The sequence below is a fragment of the Limulus polyphemus genome, unplaced genomic scaffold (assembly GCF_000517525.1).
Source record: "Limulus polyphemus unplaced genomic scaffold, Limulus_polyphemus-2.1.2 Scaffold2133, whole genome shotgun sequence".
NCBI classification, from domain to species: Eukaryota; Metazoa; Arthropoda; class Merostomata; order Xiphosura; family Limulidae; genus Limulus; species Limulus polyphemus.
The window spans coordinates 30,545-50,883 of NW_013667743.1; the positions used below are offsets into that span (position 1 = coordinate 30,545).

At 29.8% G+C, this 20,339-nt stretch overlaps 1 protein-coding gene across 1 annotated transcript in view; it reads left to right on the plus strand.

Moving 5' to 3' along the window:
- Positions 1-19,836, plus strand: part of LOC106466043 — a 27,316-nt gene extending 7,480 nt beyond the window's left edge. The window contains exons 5-12 of the mRNA XM_022393999.1: positions 10,233-10,280; positions 10,653-10,769; positions 12,738-12,793; positions 13,341-13,496; positions 13,969-14,132; positions 14,832-15,053; positions 17,317-19,385; positions 19,797-19,836. Coding sequence (XP_022249707.1) covers positions 10,233-10,280; positions 10,653-10,769; positions 12,738-12,793; positions 13,341-13,496; positions 13,969-14,132; positions 14,832-15,053; positions 17,317-19,385; positions 19,797-19,836 — 2,872 coding nt within the window. The remainder of the gene's footprint in view (positions 1-10,232; positions 10,281-10,652; positions 10,770-12,737; positions 12,794-13,340; positions 13,497-13,968; positions 14,133-14,831; positions 15,054-17,316; positions 19,386-19,796) is intronic.
- The last annotated feature ends 503 nt before the right edge of the window (positions 19,837-20,339 follow it).

Genomic DNA, 20,339 nt, shown 5'->3' on the forward strand with positions numbered 1-20,339 from the left:
CGACTAAAATTACCTAGAAAACACATTAATAATCAATATCTAACTTACCATTCATATAAATTAATCTAGACAACAAAGGACACATAATTATATCCTATACTGACGAAAGTTAGGATAAGTCACATAGTTAACAATGTAGAAAAAAAAATTATTCAGATAGAACAATGAATATGTTACTAGTAGTAATGATATTTAACATACAAACTATCTAAACATACATACTTAACAAAGTACTTATAAAAATCAAATGGACAAGCCATCTAAATTTACCTTGTCCACAAAGTATGTAATAATAACGAACCTCCAAACAAACAAAAATTACTTACAAAACACATTAATAATCAATATCGAACTTACATTTCCTCTAAATTAATCTAGACAACAAAGGACACATAATTATATCCTATACTGACGAAAGTTAGGATAAGTCACATAGTTAACAATGTAGAAAAAAAAATTATTCAGATAGAACAATGAATATGTTACTAGTAGTAATGATATTTAACATACAAACTATCTAAACATACATACTTAACAAAGTACTTATAAATATCAAATGGACAAGCCATCTAAATTTACCTTGTCCACAAAGTATGTAATAATAACGAACCTCCAAACAAACAAAAATTACTTACAAAACACATTAATAATCAATATCGAACTTACATTTCCTCTAAATTCACCTAGACGACAAAGGACACATAATTAAGTCCTATATTGAGGAGAAAAAAATTACTGAAATAGAACAACGAATCAGATGTTACTAGCAGCAATGATATGTAAATTACAAACAATCTAAACATACCTAGCTAAATTACTTATCAATAACAAACCCACAAAATTTGCCAAGTCTACAAGGTACATAATATTAACGAACATGCAAAATGATTCAATTTACCTAAAAAAAAAACAAAGTAATAAGCAATATCTAAATTCCAATTCATCTAAAGTAAGATTATTAAAGTATTGATGAAAGACTGAATCAACAGTTATTACAAGTACTAAAGCTTTTTAAAAGATGGCTCTTCCAACCTAAAATAATTTTTAACGTTGTATCTTAATATTTGGGCCACACATTGTTTAATAAATTTCTAGTTGTGCCTACCTTGGAAGAATTGCAAATATAAGTAATTTTGTTCATAGTACCTACATTTTCTTTAGTTGTTATAATCAATATAGGCAAATGTCTTGTGATATTTAGAATTCTAATTATATTGTTAAATAGTCGGTGTTAAAAAAAAAAGGTGAAATCATCAAATTACCCTCAGTGACTCAATAGCTTGAGGACTTTTAACTGTAAAATTTGAAGTAAATTTTACAGAAGCTTGTTGTGAAGCTTTGTGCTTAACAACAAACAAACAAGAAAAAAGAATCATCAAATTATTAAATATAGGTAACACCTGGATCTCATTATATTTTATAATTTTTTTAGGGTAACATTAAAACTGAGTTTGTTTTAATTAGAAAAAACTTCAATTGACAAGTAATTTTCCTATTTTGATAATTTAAAGCTCAAAACACTACTAAGAGCGCTTCTGACATGACTACTAACTGACCTCTAATTGTTAGTTTTGGTTTTAATATTTGTTTATTAACAGAGGTTGTGAAGATACATTAGATATATTTGAGGATATATTTTGTTGAGTAGTGAAACCTTTGTTCAAGAATTTTAATATATAAGTTATTACCTATACTTACACTCAGTATTTGAAGTGGGGTGGGATTTTATCCCACTTCTTTTTAGGAGGATCTGAAACCATCCTGTTACCTTTTAGTAGACTGTAAGCTTCTCAGTAGGGAAAGGTTCAATAGATGATTGAGAGAGAAACTATGTTTTTCTTAAAGTGTTGTGTAAAAGTGAGGCAGGAGTGAAACAAAGTTGTACACAGATGGAGCAAATGAACCCACTCACTATGGGTTTAGTTGGTGACCAAACTCGTAACCACAAAGTTACCATCAGAAGTTTTATACTATAACTTATAACAGTATACATCTCTTTATACTTAATTCTATTGTTTTATTACCCTTTGAACCATGTCTAACTAATAATCCCACTACACAAGTTGTAAATCACTTGGTTGCCCTCAAGTATACATTATGAAGGATTTTTATTATTATTATTCATTATCTTACCTACTCCAGCCTAACAATTTTCCAATTGTGTATATTTTAGTTACTTTTGTAATGATAAATAAAGAAAACACATGAAAAACAAGAAATATAGTACTCAGCTTCAAACATTTTGCCAACCAGCCCATTTCTTTCATTTCAAACACTACTTACACCCAAGCAGCCTTTTGGTGTAACTTCGTACTACATGATTTACTACATAAAGAACAGATAAAATGTTATTTTCAGAGAAATAATTGCATCCAAAATTTGGAGTAATAAAGTATTTTCATCATTTTTATCCTAGCTCTTTATTGCTTATGATTTGATAATAATCATATATATAGCTCTTTAATCTAATGTTGAACTATTGTCACAGTTTTTTTAATGCTATAAAAACTTTGGTTGGATTTCATAAGTATGTAAAATTAACTTAAGATTTATCAGTAGAGCATCATACTTTGGAGAAATACATTGACTTAGAGATTTTAATTTTCCTTTAGCAACTCATAAAGGATTATAATTATAAGTTTGTCTGTTATTGTTCAATAACATTTACAGGTTAGAGATTTTAATTTTCCTTATTATTATAATTATAAGTTTGTCTGTTATTGTTCAATAACATTTACAGGTAGCTTCTGTGGTCAGTCTTACAGTCAGTTTTGCAAGTAACATATTGAGAATCACAATCATTATTTTTGACCATAAAAGTTGATTCATTTACATATTTTCCAATATTTTTTTTACAAAGTTTGAAGTATTGCCCTAGAATGGAAATAACATTGATAAAATGTTTCAATGATTTGAAATCTTCACAATAAAGTATATGAAAAACAAATGCAGCATAGGCCTATTGATGGTATAGTAACTACTGATCAGGTGATTATCATTGGCTGATCTCCTTGTATAGATTTAGTTCCTATGATATTTGTAGTTCTTGGAGTATTTTTGAAGAAGGTGCACATTTTCTTCTGAGCATGTAATTTCTACCTCTATTTTTTGGTGTGTTTCATGAAACACTTTTTTAAATATAAATGAATAAATGAACTTGGACTTAGTCTTCAAATTTCTTGTTTTAAGCTTTTTAGCTTCTGTTTGTTATTTTTGCTTGAATGAACAGCCTATATATATATTTCTCATCTAAATAAAAATATATTATCTTTAGCAATAAAAGAAGTTGGATACAATTTTTGACTAATGTTTAGTTAGTTTTTTTTTTTCCACTGAAGGGAAATTTTATTTATAATCAACACAAAGTTGTGTTGGAAATAGCAAATTTACTTTACTTTAGGGCTTTTTGCAAATATTAAATGTTTTGAAAAGCTTCTCCTTAACTATTACATATTAAATAAACAGCATCTGTTTATACAAGGGATTTTTGAACCAAAATGTAATTATTAAAATAGAATATAATAACTGATTTGGAATTATCTCATTGTTTTAGTTCTGTGAAATATGATTTGTAGCTTGATATTTTTTAAAGTGATCAAATTCTGTTCTCCCCATTCTAGCAGAAGTGAAAGATTAGAACCACTGCACTCTTCACCCTCTGAGAAATACGTTCAGACAGAAGTCAGTATAGAATATGCAGAGTAAGTAGTGGTATTTGTATCTGGCAGTATACTTTTGAGAGATTCTGATTAGTTGAAGATTGAAATTGCTGTATATAGTATTTTTAGTTATAAAAAGTTTTGTGGTGTGTTTATAATTACAATGGTAAGTGAAAGATTTTTGATATAAGATGTTCAAGTTGGCCTTACGATGGAATTCTGGATTTCAGAACTGTTAAGCTGGGATCAAATCCATGTACTATCACAAAATATTCCCTGTAAACTATGCTGTATGTGCATTATAAAAGTGACAGTTCCTTAATATGTATTGTTGATGGTAGGGTGCTGTTCATTGGCTGTGTTCCCCTTTGGTCAGGCCCTCCAGTGGCACAGCGGTATGTCTGCGGACTTACAACGATAGAATCCGGGTTTCGATACCCGTGGCGGGCAGAGCACAGATAGCCCATTGTGTAGCTTTGTGCTTAATTACATACAAAAACCTTTGGTCAGTAGTTCAAAATTAGGGATGATGACCGATAGTCCTAGTAGTTTTGTCATAAACACATACTTTTTCTAAGTTAGTTTTGGCCTTGTTTGAAAAGATTTGATAACTTGTATATTTATATAATTTAAGTTAATTTGATGAGCAATCAGCTATATATACATACACACACACATGTTACTGAGATATGGTGGCTTATTTGTATATATTTGTCTTTAATAAGAAAACCAGGTGAAAATCTCATGCTTCAAATACAAAACATTGTTTGGTTTTGGTATTTTGTATTTGGATGCACAAATGCAAAGGCAGTGTTGTATATTTAAGGTAATTAAAACAATTAAGCGATCTGCCTAGACTACTCACGTACGAGGTTAGGTAAGTAGAGTTCTGAACAAATCTGAAGGCTGTGCGAGGCATCTCAATGATTATGAGATTAAACCTAATTCTAGGGTTAATCCTATTCCACAACACATGATACCCACCAAACACCCCTAGTACAAAAAAACTGAGCCGAATGGTCTGATTGAAAATGACAATCTGATCGCCTTATCTAGTAAGATAAATCAGATCTAGCAATTCCTTCCAAACCTGAATAGTAGGGGCATATATTAAAACCCAGCAGAGCGATGGTACCTGTACTCTAAGTATCTATAAAGAAATGAAGAAATTTAGATACAAAATATTAACACATAAACACAGCTGTCTGAGATGGGGCTCTGAGCGATGACAGATCCATTCCTCAATGCGTAGTACTATCTACACCCACCACATGTATGGTGGCATTGTACATACTTCCCTACTCCAGTTTAATTCCTGCTAGTGTAAAGAAGTTTAAAAAACTTCCTACACATGTACACATGCAACTGATTTAATTTTTTGGATGTTAGTACATTTATTATAAAGTTTGAGTATGTTTTGTGTGTATATATATATATTGGAAAAAAGAACAGAAAATTGTTTAGGAAACTAAAGGTTGGATTTTCTGCTAATCAAAGTATTTCAGGCTGAAATCTGAGTTGTATTCAAATTTCTAATTTTGTATTACATTTTTTTACAATGTGGAATGTTGTTGGGTTTCAATCATGCTGCTTTATTAAATAAATCAAATGCCCAAATTTCATTTTTTTCAGAGAAGTGAAAAATGAAAAATTTGATATTCTTCCTCCAGAGATGACACCATGTTATACAAAACTTGAAAAAGATGATTACCTCAGCAGAAAACTTGTGAGTAGATTTCAAAGAATCTTATATTTACAAAATTCAAACAAAATATTTTGCATATGTTTTGTATTTATAATTGTCATATAGAAATTGTAAAAGAGAGAGAATTAGTCATAATTACACCAAAAGTTTTTTTTAACAGTTTTATCCTGCAAAATTTCTGTAATTTAATTTGTTTCTGTGTGAAGCCTGAAGTTGTCATGGTTTGTGGTTACTGTTAAACATAAATAACAGAAAATCTTGGTATATTACAAGCAACTGATTGATATATATTTGTATCATTCACTCTTCTCAAAACTAATCTGTATTTTTAGTTTTCAAAATCTAAACTCGTGTAATTAAGAGAAAATCAAATGCAAGGTTTGGGTCATGTTTTTACTAACGGATAAAACAGTTTAAGTTAGTGGCCCTCAATTGTTGGTCCATAGGGAAATTTCAGCCTGTCTGCAAGATGTTGAAACAAAAATATGTGTTTTAAAATATAGCTGCTGAAGTATATTGTTTTACAATATAACTTAAAAGTGCTTTAAAAATTAATATTGTATGAAGTGATCTGTAACATTTTTGGATCAGAAATAGCTGGTCCTCGGTTGGAAGAAGGGTGGGAGCTACTGGTCTAAGATATGAAGACTTTTGAGTATACTGAAATGGACAGCAACTGTGTTTTTACAACAGGCAGCTACTGTCCATTCCAATATACTCATCATGAATTTTCTGCCTAAATAAACTATCAAAGAACAAAGACTTTTGATTAATTTAGTTTATTTAAAGCATGTAATTCTTTCACCATGGTTCACACAATGGTAATTTGAAAACCGTATAAATAGTATTCTTGATAGTTTACATTTGGGATCCAAGTTATTGGATAAATTTGTGTTTCTGAATATATAATTCTAAATAACGTATCTATAAATTAAACCTATATGTTTACCTAAACCCGTGTTTCCCAAATATTATTAAAAAATAATGTTTAATGTTTGAAATAAAGTACCAAATAAATTAAATTTTAGTCGGCATATATTTAATTTTATTCATTTTGTGAAAAAACAAGCAAGATCTAAAGTTTATACTTAAGTAGTATGGTATATTTTTATATATTGCAAAGTTGATAACGAGAAAAAATATTTGATATTAATTTGACTCTTGTTTATCTTTTTTATTAAATATTTTTGTTAACTGTATGAATGTAGAATCAAAGAAAGGGAGAAGTACTTGGCATTTTATTCTTTGAGTTAACCAGAGCTATTCATTTGTGTTTTTATAATATAATTCTTTCAGAATTGCCCTAGTATTACAATGAAAAGAAAACAACCTTGTGTAAGAGCTATTTGTCATGGTCACCATATTCCAAGACCAATTCTTTCAGTAGATAATGCTCCATTTGATGATTTTGTTAAAAAGGTATGAAAAAAGATTGTAATAATATATGTTATATAAATTACTTAAAATTCTCTTTATTAATATATCTTATAATGCAAGGTTTTTTTTTTGATAAGTTGTCTAATGGTAAATATATTTCATACTTGGTGTAATGTTACAAGTTATTTTTAGTCATTCATATAATACTATTTTGGAAATTATACATTGTTTAATAAAATCAAGTAAAGAGATATAATTTTCATTAGATATTTTTCCATTATTTCATCCATTGAGTAACGAATAAAAATTTCAAGAGTGAATCTTTTTCTAGTAAGTGCTTGTTGAATTTAGAACTTTTATGTTCCGATACAATCTTACCACTGTTCACACAAAGCTATCTTGATCTTCTTCTCTCCTCTAAACATTACTAAAAGATTTTCATGATTGGTGCACCAGTCTATATACCCCATCAATTTTGTGCCATTTCTGAACATGTACGTATCATGCGACTACTATCCACCAGTATTATTGTGCCACCTATATTGATGCAGCTAGCTCCCTCTACTATTCTCGATCAGTCCTCACTATCTCAGTCCTCACAACATTATTTAGACGTGTGCTTTTTCATATGTGGGTACAGTTTATGAACGTGCTTCTTTCCTATTTCAATTTTTCTTTTCAACAGTTTTATTTTACTGTGTTTGCAGTCACTTGTTCCAACAGTTATTTTTTTTTTTGCATTTATTTCTTGTTACTGAATTATAAGAGAAAAATGTATCGACTATGGAAATCCCCGTTTCAGTCAAAAATGCCACTAGTATTACTTCCCAGAAATCGGATTAGACTTTATCTGCAGAGGAGGTACAGGCCTTAATTTGCAGGGAGCTAGATTCATATGTACGGGCAGTGATTTCTTCTTCTTTTCAATGTGACAATGTTTCCGAGCAAGAATACTATTAATGAGAAGACAGTTTAGACTCTTTTTCTGGTACCTTCTGATTTTGGTCTTTCTCACTCTACACCTCTTCAAGAGTTTTCATCTTCTACCAGTTGTCATGCTGCAACCTCAATCACTTTGATGGAGAATTTTTTTCTCCTTTCTTTTTATTGCTTCCAGATGCCCTTTGTATGGCATTAAGTATTTCACATAATCAGAACTCTGACTTTGGTAAGTTAGATATTTATGTGTCCTTTGTCATCTAACAAACAAACATAATCTACCAATTCATTACACATTAAAACAGATAATATACATTCAGTTTATTTGTCATTAGTATACTAACTGTAGATGTAACTGCTTGGGTTCTTTGCTGGGAGGAATTGAAGCACATTAAGTGTATATTATTCCTAGAGATTAGGATAAATGAATAAAGTTAAAACAAAACAAATTCACACACACACACACAGACACATTCATGTATTTGCAATTTGTAATTTATTAATCTGTGTGTTACAGAATTATTTTATTTTACAAATTCTTTTAGAAGTATATACACAATTATTTCTCAGACACCATCATGGTCCTTGGTGTTTTGTGCAAAAATAAAACTTTTCATAGCAACCCAGCAAATGAACAAAAACACAGGATTTAAAAGCATAAGCTAATAATGTGTGAACCTTAAACCTTTTGATTTTCAGCTTAGCAATTTGTTTGGCTGTCATTGAGTGAAAGAATAACCTCATGTAATGGATGTTATTTTGTTGATACAGATAGCTTACTGTGTTAAGGAATGTTGTAACTACGAAAATTCAAAAACAAACAAAACAAACTATCTAGCAACTGTTTAGGACAATTGAAAAGTAAAATTTAATAATCCAGCTGTCTCATAATCATCAGTTATGAGCCTTCCTTTATCATCTGTCAAAGGCTTTATTTCCATCCTAACGTTTTGCTTACCTTTAATGTATTTAAAGAAATCCTTACTGTTAATTTTTATGTTTTCAGCCAATCTTTTATTCATATAACGATTTTGATTTCCCGAATTCTTGTTTGACCAATGCTCCTGATCTTCTATAATTCTCAAAGTCTCCCATCATGGCAATCAGTTTAAATTTCTTAATTTTATAGTGCTTTTCATTAATTATCCCTTATACCCCTTATATACTCTGGTTTCTTACTTGCATCCACCCTTTTTCTTTCTGTAAGGAACATGTCTACCTTGAATATTTAAAATGTAATTCACATCAAGTCTTACAGCCAGCTGTTTTCTTCATTGACTCACGAACCACGTGATTCAAGGCTTAGTAAACTATAATGTTATAAAAGAAAGGCAACATGGATTCATCAAATGGAAGTCTTCCCTTACTCATCTTTTTATTTTGTGTGTGTGTGTGTGTGTGTGTGAATGTGTAGATGTTACTTGTTATCTGGATGACGGAATGGTTATGAACTTGGTGTAATTATGATTTTCAGAAAGTTTTTTATAAGGTACCATACTGGAGATAAGCTAAAAAAAATGCCATTGGTAAAGGCTGGGGAAAAATAAGTTAATTGGTTTGTTGGATGGAAATAAGTCAAAGTAATCCAGTAAGATTGGACCATTTTTATTACTGGTGTGCCTCAGAGGTGTCAGTGCGGTTTCTTATTAATAGTAATGATATTGATGGGGCTATAGTTTGTAAGTTAATAAAAGTTTGATTTTGGTATTAAACTGTTTGATATTACAGAATGACTTGGATTAATTGGTAAGCTAGATAAATATTTGGAAACAATCCTTAATTATAATAAATGTAAAGTAATGAGCTTGGGTTGTTGTAATATGATCACATGTTTAATATAAATGGGAACACACTAAACCTCATTACAAAAAAAAAAGAATCTTGACATAGTAGTGTATAAGTCATTCAAACTATTGAGGCATTGCTGTACTGCAAGTAGGAAAGCTAATGGGATTTTAGCATGTACTTATAGACATGTTAATTACAAGTCAAAAGAGGTAAAATAGGCAATTATTTCTATACAATATTTCACTGTTTATCTTGTTAATATCATGGAAATATCTATGTTGGGGTCCTGGAATATTTCACTGTTAATCTTGTTAATATCATGGAAATATCTATGTTGGGGTCCTGGCATGTGTCACTATTAATCTTGTTAATATCATGGAAATATCTATGTTGGGGTCCTGGCATGTGTCACTATTAATCTTGTTAATATCATGGAAATATCTATGTTGGGGTCCTGGCATGTGTCACTATTAATCTTGTCAATATCATGGAAATATCTATGTTGGGGTCCTGGCATGTGTCATTGAAGTCTTGATGTTTTTATATACTTTGTTGTTATTCGAACTATGAACTGAGAATGTGCATCACAGATCACTTGCTCTTGTTTTGTATAAAAATGTACTCAGACGTACTACTGACATTATTTAACAAGAGTAGTTGTACTGTCATATCTAGAGTATAGATTATCGGTTAATTAATTTAAGCAGTATATTAAATAATGTTTTTTCATGTGTTAAAATAAGATTATTATTTTTAACTTACAGTGCATACCTTGTTGATTATGGCTACACTATCCTTGTAGAAAGACACTGGTGAGTGTTGAAATTTGACTTAAGTAGTCAAATTGTTATTTTTACAGTTTTTGATTAGGTAAACTTGTGTGTGTGTAAAAACTAAATTTGTGTTGCTGTAAATGTTTCTACGTTGTATCAATGTTTATTTTTTGTTTTGATTAAGAATGCATTTGGTAAACAGAAATAAGTTGATTTTTTTTCATTTTAGTATTAGTTATTGACATTGAGTACTGTTAAAAATTAATGTTATTTCATAGGTGCAGTAATATATCTATATAGTGTCATTAATATTATCTTTAAACATTGTTCTTTTGATTTCATTTTGTCTTTTAGAAAGATCATTCTTGATACCCTAAATATCAGCTGCTTTTTTTCTGTATTTCTCATCAGGGTTCAGTACACTTCAGAAACTGTATTTGATATCCCATTTCAAGCTGTCAATTGTTTTCTCCTTGGTTTGAAGCCGAAAAGCATGACATTGCTAGATGGTGTAACAGTGACTCACGGGCAAGTTTAACATTTTCAGTACAGTTTACTTAAAAACAGAAATTTTATTCAACTATCCTTTCTTCTAATGATTCATGAAATCATATTATAAAAGAAATCAGTAAATGTTAAAGTTTTTTTTTATTATCAATGTTTTTACATTGCGATGATTGAATAACTAGATCAGACTGTGTAAAAGAATAATGTAAAAACAGTTTCACCTATAAATTTTTTGTAGTATTTTGGTAAAAACTAGGAATTAAGTTTTCTAAGTCATAGAATGTAGAATGTATTCGTGTAAACCTTTTATCCTCTCGCTGAAGGTAGGTCAACGTGAACATGTCACAACCTTTTATAGAGTTACATTCAAGATTTAATTAAACTACTTTATTAATAATGTATATGGATAAACTTGGCATCAAAATGTAGTTAATAAATCAAATTTTGATGTTATAAAAGTTATAATTTCATACTTTTACAAAAAAATTTCAATAAATCTTTAATCGTGAGATTTATTCTCTGGGTCTTCCCCTTCTTTAATTTATTTACCACTCCTATCTGGATTATGAAATTTATTGTAAACTACTCACTGTAATGTACATATTACTAAGGATAATTCTTATAATCTTCAATCTTCTTTGTTTATGGAGTCAGACTAGAAAATCAGACTTGCCATGCCCACTTGTCTTCTCTTTTACAAATTGCCAGTAATTTTTTCTAATGTTTTATATTATATCATTTATAACCAATAGAAAGGCAAATTTTTAGTTTATCACATGACACATAATGCTATGTTGTTTTTTGTACAGAGTATTGTCAATTTTGTCTTTGGTTTGAAAGTTTATCTTGAAGTGTTGGGGTTGAGTAGCTGAGAGAATTATTTTAAGTCCCCCCCCCCTCTTGTCTTATTTAGAAATCCAGTTAAATTATAATAGTTATAAGATATTGTTTGCTTTGTGAGTGTAATTATTCTGTGTTCTTAGGTGCATTATTTAAATAAATGAAAATTTAGTGTAATAGTAACATCATTATAAAAAAGAAAAGAAAAATAGGCTTAAATTTCATCAACAACTGACAACAAGTTCAAAGGTGTGTTCTGTATTTCTGGTTCTCCTTATATATATTTTTTATTATTATATAAGTAACTAAAATGTAAAAATTAGAAACTTGTTAGATTAGGTAAGATAATGAAAAAATAATAAAAAATTCTTCACGTGAGCTAGGTAATTTGTGTAGCAGATTTATGTTAGAGATGGTTCAAAGGGCAATAACATGATAAAATTGAGCAGAAACGTATTTGTCTCAGATTAAAAACACTTGGGGGATTTATTGGAAAAAAAACATTCACAGATCTTCATTACAATATTTTTACTACAAAATCCCAATGTTTCATTTCATATAGCTAAATTGATTTCTTCTGCTATGTATAATTATACCTATATAGTATCAAACATTTGAGTGTGATTATGTTTCTTACTTATTCCTAAATGCGTTTTTCTTTTTTTTTTCTAATTTTATTTATGAATAATTCTCTAGTCGAAAGCTAACAAAAAGTAATTTATATTTTTACTTACCATTTCATATATTTTATATGGTACTTTTATTTATTTTTCATTCAATTTAAATTAGCTTTCTACTTGTTATTTATGAATTTTTGACAAATTTCTTCAAATTTACTCTACAGTGGGTACTCAAGTAATGTTTTAATATATATTTTTGGTAGATCTGAGAATGTAGTTGGTTGCCGGTTTTACAGTTTAAAATATTTTCCTAACTATCTAAGTTGAGTAGATTGTAGCGAATTATAATTTAAACCTTTTTTGACTTGTTTTTGATCAATGTAGGATAATTATATGTAATTAGCTTTTCTTTCTCAAAAGTAAGTAATGTTATAATTTAATAGTTAAATGACTAATGATAAAAGCACTAGTATATTAGCTTTTTATTATGACTATTTTACATTAAAACCTTATGAATTATAACTTGTAGTCCAAGCAAGAAATGGGATACTGCTGCCTTTGAATTTGTACAGAAACTTGTAAACCGTAAGTTTATTTTGAACTTATCTTGGGTAGAAATTGAATGATTCAATAGTATATCATTTATAAATTCACTTGCTGTTTTACTTATAAACTGAAAGAATAGTTATTCTTTTGTAGGTTCATTTACTATTTGATGGCATGTATGTCTTAAGAAAATGCTTTCATTATCTTATTGACTGTGTGTTTATCTTCAGTGTGTGAAATTATAAATATCAAAATGATATTCTGAAACAAGTAAGTATAATATCACTTAATTGTTTGTTGAACTTACTGTTTGTTTTTAATTTATTGTAACAAACATGCTTGAAAGAGAAATTGGATTTGTGACTTATTAAGTTTCTAATTTTAAAGTATTTATTTCATAGTCTCAAAAATGTGAACACTTTTGTATTTAATTATCCAGTAGTTTGTATTGGTCATTAAAAATGACAATTTTTTTATATAGTACTTGGTGTTCAGTTCTTGTTTTATATTATCATAGGGCAATTAATATATATTAACTTGGGCTATAATAAACCTAATAAAGGCAGCTTATTTGATATGTATCAAGAGTCTGGAAACACGTGGACTGAAGTTGCTCATCAAGATGAGGAGGGCAACATCTATGGTCAGCTTTTTTTTTCTATTGGTGGTGAAACAGTTTGTCTAAATGAGGAACTACTTAATCAGAACTATGCCTGGTATTCAGAAGAAGAAGTTCAAAAAGGTTTGTTTGGTTTCAAAAGCTATGATTAGGTAGTTAACAAGTTTGTACACGAAACTTAATCTTGAATTTTAAACTGTGTTACATTGTTATGTAAATTAAAAGTAAAATCTAAGTATTTTTTATGAAAGTTTTAGTACTTTAAAGTTTACAAAGATGTATGAATATGAAATATGTCATTAAAAGTGGCCAGATTGAGAACAGTAAAATTTTAAGAAATCCAGCTAGAAATCTATGTGTAGTTTTAATATTTAAGTTTAATTAGTTTTCTATGAGTGAAATGTATGAGAAATTAAAGAGTAGTACGATGCCACTAAGTAAGGAGCAGGATTAATTAGTTAATGCATGTCCATTAGGAATAAAAATAACATTGATTACGGTAACATGGAAAATTAATATAAGGTTATAACAAATAAAATCAATACACAAGTTCACCCAAACTAAGTTTTAAATGTTTCTCTATCTCTCTGAACAGTGATGTCAAAGTCAAAAGAAGAGGTGATACCACCAACAAGTGTGAACATGGAGTCCTCTTTGTCTGTCAGTCACTCACACCTTCTTTTTGAAGCAAATCAAAAAAATATTGCACAAAAAAAGAAGTATGAGGCAATGAAGCCTAGTGAAAGGAGAAAATTTGAGGTAATCAAAGTTTTTTGTCTAGCATGTGTTGATTGGTCTTTTTCTATTTTAAAGAAAAACGTAGCTATAAAATTTAAGTTTGTTACACACACACACACACACACACACACACACACATATATGTATACAAGTTGACATTTTTTAAGATTAGATTAAAAATTCTGCCTTTGCTGAATATAATATTAAAATATTTGTTAAAAATTGAAAGATTGCTTTGAAATATATGTATATTATTAGTGTTTCTGATTATTACTGTTTTCAATCACTCATATTATCCAAGCGATCAAAATATTGCCATTATGATTTCTCATTATTTTCAATTAATTCAAGGTTCTTCAATTTAATCAGTTAGTTTCTCAACTTCCAAAAATAATCAACTAATTGAAATTAGTGTTTCCAATTATTACTATTTTCCCTTATTCAAACTATCCAAGTGTTAAGTGAGAATAATCAATTTGTTTACCAACTGATTACAGATTCAATTAAACAAGACATCTTTGTCACTAGGACACTAGCCTGTGTCTTTTCTATTGCTTGAGTTTTAGTTTAATCTCAGTATTCTATTCTCATGACACTTTTTCAGTCAGTTTGTTCTGTTAAATTTATGTATCATGTGTATATAAGTTAAGGTTACAGTTGTCCTTGACCTTTGACCTTGAGTTTACATGCAATAAAATATTTTGAATCGATATATTATAGGAAGAAGACGAAGCTGGTCTGAATTCTCCGAAGTTAGGCCAATCTAGAACTGAGCAACAGCCACAATCTTATGTAAACTATCGGAACAATAGATCACCTAATTCCAGGGCTTGTATTGGTCGTGGCATCTTTCGAACTCCACCCAAACAGAATATGTCTTCATTTCAGGTTTCTCCTGATGGAAAAAAAGAAGAGATTTTCAAAAGTAATGAAAATAAATATGTAAGCATTTTTTTTTTATCATCAACTGGACCTTCACATATTGAGTTAGTTGAAGTGGAAAGAAATAATATCTTTAGCTTATCCATAATGATTGATTGAAATATATTCATGAGATACACAAATTAACAGTGCCACCAAAATTGCAGTTTTACTTCGATATCTTATAGAATTTTGCCTTTTCAGATAATCTGTTGTATGCTTTATGGTTGCCACCACATGGTGTATGCATTTAATGTATGAAATCTTGTTTACAAAAATGAGTAATAATTTAGTTTGATAAAGAATCATTTGTTTTAGTATGTAAATGTTAAGATTGTTATATGAGGTTATTTCTGAAGGGGAATATTTTTTCACTACTTTTATTTTGCCATTTGAAATAATTTAGATTTTACTAATCAGTATATGTGTACTCAACTAAGCTGAAAATGTAATAAAACTATTTGGATTTCTTTTTTTTGTGTGTGTGTGTGTGTGTGTGTGTGTTTGTCTTGTGCCTTTACATTCTGAATTATATATTTTATGATTGATGTATATTGTTTTTCTAAAATACAACTAAACAAACTTTTCTGTAGGTAGCTACAATAAATGTATAGTTATAGAAATATATAGCACCCGTGGTAGTCAAAATCACAATGCATATCTTTAATGGGTCAAACACAGCCCATTGGTAAATGTGCTAGACTTGTGGATATGAGGATCCATAGTTCGTGTCTTGTTACCACCAAAAACAAAATTGTGCCTCTTAGTTAAGAGCTGTGAGTGCATTATAAGAATGACAGTCCAGTCACTATTATATTAGAATAGCCGAAGAGTTGATGATGGAGTAGTGTTGATGGCTAGTGCAGGTGTGGCTTGAATAACTTTGCACAAAGTTCATCAAACAAACAAAATTCTTTCAGTATGCTTAAACTTCTGATTAAAAACCTGTAGTATGTTGAATATACATAGATGAAACTGGTTTTAATTATGAAATAATAGTCTTTTCAATCACGTTTTTACCAGTAGCAGTTTCTTCTGCTAGAGTACTGAACTTCATGTTACTAGCCAATATTACAGATCAGTTGTAACGGCACAAGACTGTACTATTTTAATACAGGTTTGAAATTAGCACTTTTTTGAGTGAATGTTTATTGAGTATAATTTGATAGCTACATAAATTTGCTGATTAAGTCCAACCATTTTAAGTTATATGTAGAAGGTTTTGTAATTTTTCTAATGCTTTTTCCCTCTGGTTGCATTAATGTTGCCTGTGATGAACATTTTGTAATGCTATGCAATACCTTCTTTGTACAACATTTTATTAATTGTTTATTGCATTTTACATTTCGGACTGAAGTTACAACTAACGTATGTCATGAATGAATGAGTATGCTATAAGTTAGCAGATGTACTGGGTCTCCCAGAAGTCTGGACCCATAAGGAAAATATACATTATATTCATAAAGCTAAACACATTTCTAATGTCAGTTGTACATATTTCAGGAAAGAAAATACCCTGATGGCACAGTATACCAAGAAATGATATATGTGTGGCTGTTACTAGAATGCAATTTGAATAATAAAGAATTTAAGTATATTCTGTATTTTCCCTATGGGTCTAAACTTCTGGGACATCTTGTATATTATACAAAATTTGAACTGGTTGGCCAAAGAATTGAAAATGCTGTTTACATATTCATTTTTCCTCCTTATAGTTTTCTAGTTTTACTAAATTGCTTTTTTTTTTTTTTCTAAATGTTCTGAAGACTAATCTTTCTATGAAATTTGAAAGTAACTGGACAATTAAATTTTGGATTTACATTTCTTTATTATTGAAAACCTGGTGTTGGATGATGTCTTACATTTTAGCAACTGTTGATAGTTAGCAGTAATTGATAGTTTTATTCACCGGCAGCAACCTGTATGTGCTGAAGATTTATGATGTGTTTATTCATTCACATTTCTCAAAAAGGTGCTGAGTTACTGAAATTGGGATTATTTGGTTGTGGTATGAAAGTGTTTTAAAAGTGAAATGTAAATTAGAAATAAATTAATAGACCAACAAAAATAGATTTTTAGACGTGACTGATTATTTGAAAGATTTTAATCTTGATCAAGATAGGCAAAATATACACTTTAAGAATATACTAAGAATGACTCATGTTAACAGTGTTAGAGAAAGAAAGATATTCAATTAGGAAGTTTTATTTTTCCAAACTTATTATAAACTTTTATGTTACATAATCAAACATACATTGGTAAAAATTTGTTATATATTTTACAGGCTTCGCTCATGTCAAGTGGGAGGACTCCAGATTTAAAAGTAACAGGTAGAAGTTACAGAGATCTTCCAGGCATCGCCAGAATGCCTCCAAAAGCTGAAGAGGCAAATTTACGAGGTGGACTTAAGATGCTTCTTCAGTCTGCAAAGAATTCAGAGGAATCCAGTCTTGAAAGTAGTGAAAAGATTGCTACTAGAACAGGCTCTCAGAAGTCATCCCTTAATACAGAAAGTGATGCTTTGACATTGAATAGTTTAAATCACAGCAAGGGGTTATCAGGAGACTCTTCTGTCATTCAGAGTGGCGAGCATTACAAAATGATAAATGGTGTTCTTTCTTCTCAGAACAATGTTAATGTTAACCTGGTTAAGTGTGATTATTCTAGTCAGAATTTTACTTCAGTAAAAGCAGCAAGTGAAAAATCAGTCAGTGTCAAAAGTCTTTTGCTGAATGTAAAAAAAAGACAAACGAGACATTCTTTAAGTGGATCGGATATTTCTGATCAAGACTTTGATGGTCTTAGTACATCTGTTATGAATAAAACAGATCTATCAGAAACTATATCTTCTACTAGACTTCCTTCACCAGGAATTTCTGACTGCAGACAAAAGAAAGAAAAAGAAATTGTATCTTCAAGCTTGCAGACAGCTGTGTCTTGTCCAACACATTCAGAAGAAAATACTGTCCATGTTTCAGTACATAATACAGAGGAACAGTTTAGATCTAGCCCAGAAGCAAAACTAACTTTAAATTTACTTTGTAAGTTACGAACTGGCAAACTTGGAAATCAAGTGGCAGCACAAACTATTCAATTACATGAATCTGTTGTAACTCAGTCCAGTTTAAATTCTGTGACTGTTAAAAAAGAAACACAGAAGTTAAAAGATTCTCAGCCACATAAAGTTAAACTACAGTCTCTAATGTTTGATAAGAAAGATGTAGCTCCCACCTGCAATTCTGTCCAGTTGTCTAAACAGACAAACTCACTACTTCCGAGTGTATCATCAGTGTCAGAAATTAGCGTGTCACACACACAAACACCTGAAACCTCTGAACAAGCAGTCAGTTCTGATATTAGCTATGCCAGTCAAAGTTTGAAATCACATGGAAAAAGTGATCTGCTTAATCTCTTGAGTCTTATAAAAAAGAAAACCTCTACCAACTGCTCAACAAAGTTTGTAACCACTGTCAATAATCAGTCTAGCCAGCATCTGTTACATTCCAAAGACACAACTACAACTGGAACAAAATTTAGAGATAAGTATTTGGGCCATAAAGATATTGAAAACTTTCAAAAGGATTGTGGAAATAACCTCGGAAAAGAACAGGTGCCGGTATCATTTAGTGCACTACAAAATAAAAAAACAGAACACTTTCAAGAAACTGGGAACAGCAGTTTTAAAGAAAAAGTGGTTGTACCATCTAATATGTTGGGAAGTACAGTAAAGGGACATGTGCAGGAAAGTCAAAACAGCAAACTTGGAAAAGGACAGGTAAAGTTAGATGATGCTTCAGAAAATACAAAAATTAGACACTTTCAAGGAAGTCAAAATAACAACCTTAGTAAAGAAGTATCAAATGATAGATTTGAAAAAAAAATTACGAAATGGCTTCAGAACAGCAAATTTGTTCAGAAAGAGATGACGTTAGATGGTACTTTAGAAAGTAAAACAGAACACCAAGAAATTCAGAACAATAACTGTAGAAAAGAGGTGAGAGTGCCTCATGACAGATGTGAAAACAAGATGACAGAAGTCCTACAGGTAAATTATGACAACAGCCTTAGAAAGGAGGATATAGCAATATTAAATACTGCATTAGAAAATGAGAAAAAATGTTTTCACAAAAGTCAGAACAGCAGTCTTGAAAAGGAAAAGTGTGCAGTACCAGCTGTTTTGTTAGAAAACAAGATGATAAAATCCTTAGATGAGAATCAGACCAGTCAAATTGAAAAAGAGTTGGAAACAGAAAACCTTCAGGATAATAAAGATTTGGAACATCTTCAAAAATATCTGTCCAATTATTTTGGAAAAGAAGAGATAGAATTACCAGAATTTTTGGAAAATGTCAGGTATACCTCTGCCTAATAAATATAAATTTGTGTATTCTGCGGTATAGCTGCATATATATATATATATATATCTGTGTGTGTGTGTAAGTGTAAGTGTGCATGAGTTATTGTTGATTATTTTCATTAACACAGAGTTTGGTGCTTTGTATTTCAGGCTGTGTTTCTGATGCATTTATGATTAGTTTTTCTCTTAAAGTTAAGTAGAAGGTTTTTTTGAATTTTTAATCTTCCATTATATGTTTTGAAATATGGTATAAATGATAAATCTTTCACTTTTGCTTGCAGAGTCTTTATTCAATTATATTTCTGATTTGTAATGTAGTTAAAGCTTGTTAATATTTCTCGTAAACAAAGGAGCTGAAATTGATACAAAAATTTGTAGTTTGTTAACATTATATAAATTTTTTTTAGGTGTCTCTTGAACAAAAAAATTTTCAAGTCTCAGAGTTGAATATTTTTATTATTAGTTTTGTAAGTACAAGAAACGGAGGTCATTGAACAGACATATAGGTGTGAATCTGTTTTTAGCACATACATAAACACAGGTTGAAAGTATGTTAAATTAATCAAGTCACATGCATTATTTAATTTACAGGATTTGCTTTATTTATTATAAGCTTGTACATTTTGAAATTATCCAAGTCATGATGTTATCACATGTTTTAATGTTATCATTTAATGTTATGTTCATGTTATCACATGTTGTAACGTTATCATTTAATGTTATGTTCATGTTATCACATGTTGTAACGTTATCATTTAATGTTATGTTCATGTTATCACATGTTGTAACTTATCATTTAATGTTATGTTCATGTTATCACATGTTGTAACGTTATCATTTAATGTTAGTTCATGTTATCACATGTTGTAACGTTATCATTTAATGTTAGTTCATGTTATCACATGTTGTAACGTTATCATTTAATGTTATGTTCATGTTATCACATGTTG